The sequence below is a fragment of the Gavialis gangeticus genome, unplaced genomic scaffold (genome assembly GCF_001723915.1).
Source record: "Gavialis gangeticus isolate Ggan-Ray unplaced genomic scaffold, GavGan_comp1, whole genome shotgun sequence".
Lineage (NCBI taxonomy): Eukaryota > Metazoa > Chordata > Crocodylia > Gavialidae > Gavialis > Gavialis gangeticus.
The window spans coordinates 24,537,482-24,542,988 of NW_017728997.1; the positions used below are offsets into that span (position 1 = coordinate 24,537,482).

The following is a 5,507-nucleotide window of genomic DNA, read 5'->3' on the forward strand; positions in this document are numbered from 1 at the left end:
GCAGTCCCTGAGGCCAGTAACTAGCCTGCTGCCTTACCTCTTCCCGGAGCATTGTGAAGAGGAAGTTCATCAGGACTGCATGCTTGCGAGGGTACTTCTGACACAGAGCGCTGATAGCCTGTACCACCACAACCTGGACAGGTTGGAGAGAAGTGCATTTAGCCAGGAGAACTCCACCTTGTTTCAGTTAGTTTTCACCCACCTCCAAATGGGTTTTGGGTTGCGGAAAGATGCAGGCCTGAAGCCTAGATACCATGCTTTTCTTTTCACCCAAAACACTGGGTATGTGAACAGAAAGAGCTGCCCTGGGATGAGAAGGGACTTCCATCTCAATCTCAATTACTTCCTAGAGAAAGTCAGTGTAGGAGCCCAATAAACCTTAATAAAAAAAAAAAGGTTTTTTTTTAAAAGGGCTCTCCAGAAGGGAGCCTACTAGTGGCTGAGGGGTTATATAGACCAGTGGGGGCCAACCTTTTCGGTAGGCGTGCCAAAATTAGGCCCACACCCTCCCCATGTGCCACTCCAATCCCCTTCCCAATCTACTGTTCTGCTTTCTGCTCCCAGCCCTGTGCTCCCTGTTCCCCCTCTGGCCTGCTGCATGCCACACACAGGGGCTTCCTCTGCCAATTGTGGCACTCTTGTCACCAGTTGGCCATCCCTGACAAACTGGTGTGGTTTGGCGATGACAAAACAGTTGATCTCAACAGCTCCTATGGTCCCAAGGTTTCAGAAGGCAAGCATGCACAGAGGAAGACCCCCACACGATGCCTCTTCCCAGGACCTCACTGTACCTTGAATTCATCTGAGATTTCTGACATAAAGGAGGAGATCTGTTTCATGAGTCGGTCAATGCTGCTCTCACTGCCAGTTTTCAGCAGCGTGGTGATAGCCAATGTGGCAATGCTGCGGTTGGAGTCAGTCACTAGGTTCTCCAGGTCCAGGTTACAGGCAGTTACAGCAGATGGGTGTTTCATGGCAACCTAGAGAAGAGACCAAGTGGAATTCCCTGAACAGATGGAAAAGGCTCAGCCAGCAAAGCCAAATGCTTGCAACCCTAACACAGCACCAGCCTCACCTAGCACACCCATGTGCAATAGATTCCATGTAGCGGTCATGCCAGAAAAGTTATTTACCCAAGGGAAAAGATAACAGCTCTGACCCCCTGTAGACATATCCCCACACTAAGAGAGAAACATCGGTGGCTTGGTTTCTAAATGCCTTTTCTTCCTCTCTCCTCTCACTAAAAGGAGACCCAGGATCTGAGCTACCTGGCCATGCCTGCAGAGGAAGCCCCAAGTCTTCAGTACTATGTCCCACAGAGCGGCATTCTGCAGAGGGCCTTTGTACACAGGGCCTAACCACTCAATTTACTAATCCCACAGCTCTTTCTTTTGGCATGAAAGAAGATAAGGGATGAGGGCTACTCTAGGCTTTATGCTGGAACAAAATCTGCCAAGGGAACAGGTCAAGCACGAGGAGTAATTGTCCCCAACTGCATAACAAGGAGCTACTTCATCCTGAGATCTTGAGCCTCCAGAGGAAGTGCGCTTCCACAGACTGGTATTAGATAGATGTCCATTAGCCAGCATGATCTGTTTTTCTCACCCAATGCCTTCTTGGACATTTTATTCTGCCCAGGAAGCAACGAGATGTAAGCTCTAGCTTGGAATGAAAGATGCAGGGGAGTGGCATGTGAGATGGGAGGCAGGAGGCTGATAAGCTTATAAGAAAAAATGGCGCAATCCAGCCCCTTTCTCCTCTCTGGAATCCAGACTCCACATAGGGGCAGAAGCCATTCAGAGGCCCACCTACCTTGTTGAGGGTGCGGACAGCTGCATACCGAAGAGCTGCCTTTGGGGAACTGCAGAACAACTGTAACACTGCAGAAAAAAGCACCAGAGGCAGAGATTTAGCGACCTTTGAACAAGACAGGCTTCCCTCCTCCCCAGGCACAAGATTCATTGTAGGGCAACGGGGAAAAAAAAAAAAAAGATGTTAGCAGAAGATAACTAGAGGTGTGTTTGAGAGGGAGCTCTCTGGACTTACCATCTGCCCATGCCTATTCCAGTGCCCTAAGAACCACAGGGCACAGCAGAAGGTTAGCTAAGCTGTCTCCCTCTCCCCTCCCCTACACCAGTGTCACCATAAAATGATCATGAAGCCATGATTTGGAGAAGTATGGTTTTGCCTATTGTGGAACCTGGATCTACCACCTTCCTATTGAACCATTATCTTTACTATTATTTAAACTGGATTTTTCCAGTTTCAGTTTAAATCCCAGTCCTTTTCAAGCACTGGTCCACTTCAAGGCCTTCTACTGTGGACAGAGGACACATCAATTTGCCCCTTCTCCAAAATCCAAATGTATCACCTCAGTGCCATGCCTGACCCACCTTGAGCTATGAAACTAGTGCCCCAGATGGATGCTGGTGCTAAGTGGGTGGAATTTTCTTAAGGAAATCATAGCCATCTCTGCAGAGACAATCTACACTGAAGCGTAAGAGTGATGTAGCCATGATGGCTCAGAAGTTATATTAGAGGCAAGGATTTTGTAAGATGATATCTTTTATTGGACTAACTATGGAGTTGGAATAAATACACACATTTCTCTAAGCCCCCCCCCCAACCATGCTGTGCTTCATTTGCTGTGCCTAGCTTCCTATAATCAGAGACCCAAGGAAGTATGTCTTACATGCGAAAGCTTGTCGACTTTATTCCAATGCCAGAGTTGGTCTAATAAAAGATATCCTTGTCAGTCTACAATGAACACAGCATGCAGATACCTCTACCAACAGCCAAGACACACATATGCAATAACAAAGCTCCAGCAGGCATGAATGTATTTAAGAGCCTTGTACCATAGGCTAGTCAACAGGGGGAACTGTCACCCAGCCACAATCCCAATTATTCCATAACACAGCACTGGAATTACCCGAGACAGCAGGTGCCAATTCTTTGGCCGTGCAGGTGGGCAGGTTGACAATGGCAGAAGCAGCTTCGTAGACAACCATCTCATGCTTGTTTCTCAAACAGCTCTCGATGAAGTCAAACAGGGGGCTGTCACGGCTAGGAGATAAATCATGAGAATAAAGTGGGCTTTAAGTACTGGGAGGACAGACAAGACTGGCTGAAAAAGAACAACTCCTATGCTAATGGAAGCTTCACTTTATTTAGAAAGGACTAATGGTAATAGTGGTCACTCTGCCTCACTCCATGAACAATGTAGGGCTGGAATCAAGACTCACTGGCTCCAGACTACACGCTCCTCCCCATTAGCTGAAAGACATATGGCAGGGGCTCTCAATCATTGGGTTGCCAGGCTACCATGGGTGGACTGCAAGTGAGATTATGTCCTGCAGGCAGGTTAATTAACTGTACCGACGCACTAGTAATCACCTTAGGCATCATGCCAAGCTAACTCAGCACTGTTCCTTCCTAATGTCAGACCCCAGCATGTGTGGAACTCTTTGGCACTAGGAACGCTTGGATTATGGGGACTAGGAACACTTGGAGAGGAGCAGGACAAAGGGGGAGATGGGCTGTGGGGCTCTGCTGAGGTGCAGGCGTGTCATGGGATCCACAGGGTTATGAACCCTGACCTAGGGGACATGTGACATTGCAGCAGTGCGGTTCTGATTCTGCCTAGCAGAGGACACAGAAATTAGCCACATTAATTCCAACACAGGATGGAAAAATGGAAGACCTCAAGAACAGTTTAAAAAGAACAGGATAAACAGGAAAGCAGTTTGACATACAGCTAAATAACTGGGGCAGACACACACAGCCTGCCTAGGAACAAAACCCAAAACAACGGGGAAATCGGCTCCCCTTCGCCACCTCCCTACTAGGTCTTAGCTGTGAATGAAAGGAAGGGGCTGCATTGCAGATTTTATGGGCCCTGCCACACGTTCAAATTATAGTTGGATAGAAACCAGCTACAAAGTTATTATACGTTTTCAAGCAGTAATTTTGTAGCTGGTTGGCTCTTTGTACAGATGGATGGTCATTTTATGGCATAATAATTACTTCACACATGTGGCCAGTCTAAATGTGTTACACATAACACAATTAACTGGTTAACTGTGCAACAGGTGGCAGGGGTCTATTATTTCTTAAACACACAGGTGACAAGACAGTCCCATGTGATGAGGCAGAAGTGGGGTCTAACGAAAATCTTCCTCCATGGCGACATGGCCTCCATACCTTCCAGCCTCTTCCTCCAGCAGCTTGCTGGCTACCCGGATCATCATGCAGTAGGCGAAAGGCGACTTCAGGCCATGACGCATGAACTTGCTGAGCATCTTGTTAACTGCAAGCCGGTCATTCTTGCGCACATGGTAGAGCAAGCCAAGGGCGTGATACTGTGCAGGGAAAGAGAAAGCAAAGGGATGCATCTGCTCAGCTACAGACTGGGGAGGCCAGCAGAACACCAGCAGTACCACAACCCTGGTCTGCTGCATGCTGCTGCAAGGTTCTTACCTGGACCATGATATTATCACTGGATGCAGCCTCCTGAGCCTCATTCACCCAGCGTTTTACCACGTCGAAGCTGGTCTTCAGCAGGTGCTGTGGGGCCACAAAGCCACAGAAAAACCCATAAGAACCTGTCCCAGTCTCGAATAAGCTTTGCAGTCACTGGTTCATATTAACCAGAAACTAGCCCCGCATCTTTTCTGACTCTGTCACTGGAGAGGGTGCCCTATAAAGCAGCCACATGCAGACACCAGGACCTAGAAGAATCAGTCTGGAAGTGACCTGAGTTGTGTCTGTGGCTCTGGTTCAGAGAGATACTTCAACGATCTCCACCCTAGAGTACTGAGGGAATTGGCTGAGGTCATTGCGGGACCCCTGGCACGGCTTTACGAGCACTCATGGTGCTCTGGTGTGGTGCCAGAGGACTGGAAGATGTGGTTCCCATCTTCAAAAAGGGGAAGAATGAGGACCCGGGAAACTATAGGCCAGTTAGTCTTACCTCAATCCTGGGTAAGCTTTTTGAGAAAATTATTCTGGCACATATCCACGAGGGGCCAGCAGGGGAGATTATGCTTAGGGGCAACCAATACGGGTTCATTAGTGGCAGGTCCTGTCAGACCAACCTGGTGGCCTTCTATGACCAGATCACCAAATCCTTAGATGCAGGGGTAGCAGTGGACATAGCCTTCCTGGACTTTCGGAAGGCCTTCAGCACTGTCTCTCACTCCATTCTCGTTAAGAAACTGGGGGGCTGTGGTGTTGACACCCACACAGTCAATTGGGTCGCCAACTGGCTGGAGGGCCGCACCCAGAAAGTGGTGGTGGATGGGTTATTTTCAACTTGGAGGGATGTGGACAGTGGGGTTCCGCAGGGCTCGGTCCTCGTTGCCCGCACTGTTCAACATCTTCATCAGTGACTTGGACGAGGGGGTAAAAAGCACCCTGTTCATATTTGCTGATGACACTAAGATGCGGTGGGACGTGGGCACACTAGAAGGAAGAAGCAGGCTACAATCGGACCTAGACAGGTTACA

General features: G+C 48.7%; 1 protein-coding gene across 1 annotated transcript in view; it reads right to left on the reverse strand.

The window, feature by feature from the left end:
- COPG1 (coatomer protein complex subunit gamma 1) overlaps positions 1-5,507 on the reverse strand; it is a 37,143-nt gene that overhangs the window by 17,535 nt on the left and 14,101 nt on the right. Inside the window, exons 8-13 of the mRNA XM_019504958.1 lie at positions 4,480-4,566; positions 4,204-4,361; positions 2,933-3,066; positions 1,813-1,880; positions 792-980; positions 38-133 (exon numbers count right to left, since the gene is read on the reverse strand). Coding sequence (XP_019360503.1) covers positions 38-133; positions 792-980; positions 1,813-1,880; positions 2,933-3,066; positions 4,204-4,361; positions 4,480-4,566 — 732 coding nt within the window. The remainder of the gene's footprint in view (positions 1-37; positions 134-791; positions 981-1,812; positions 1,881-2,932; positions 3,067-4,203; positions 4,362-4,479; positions 4,567-5,507) is intronic.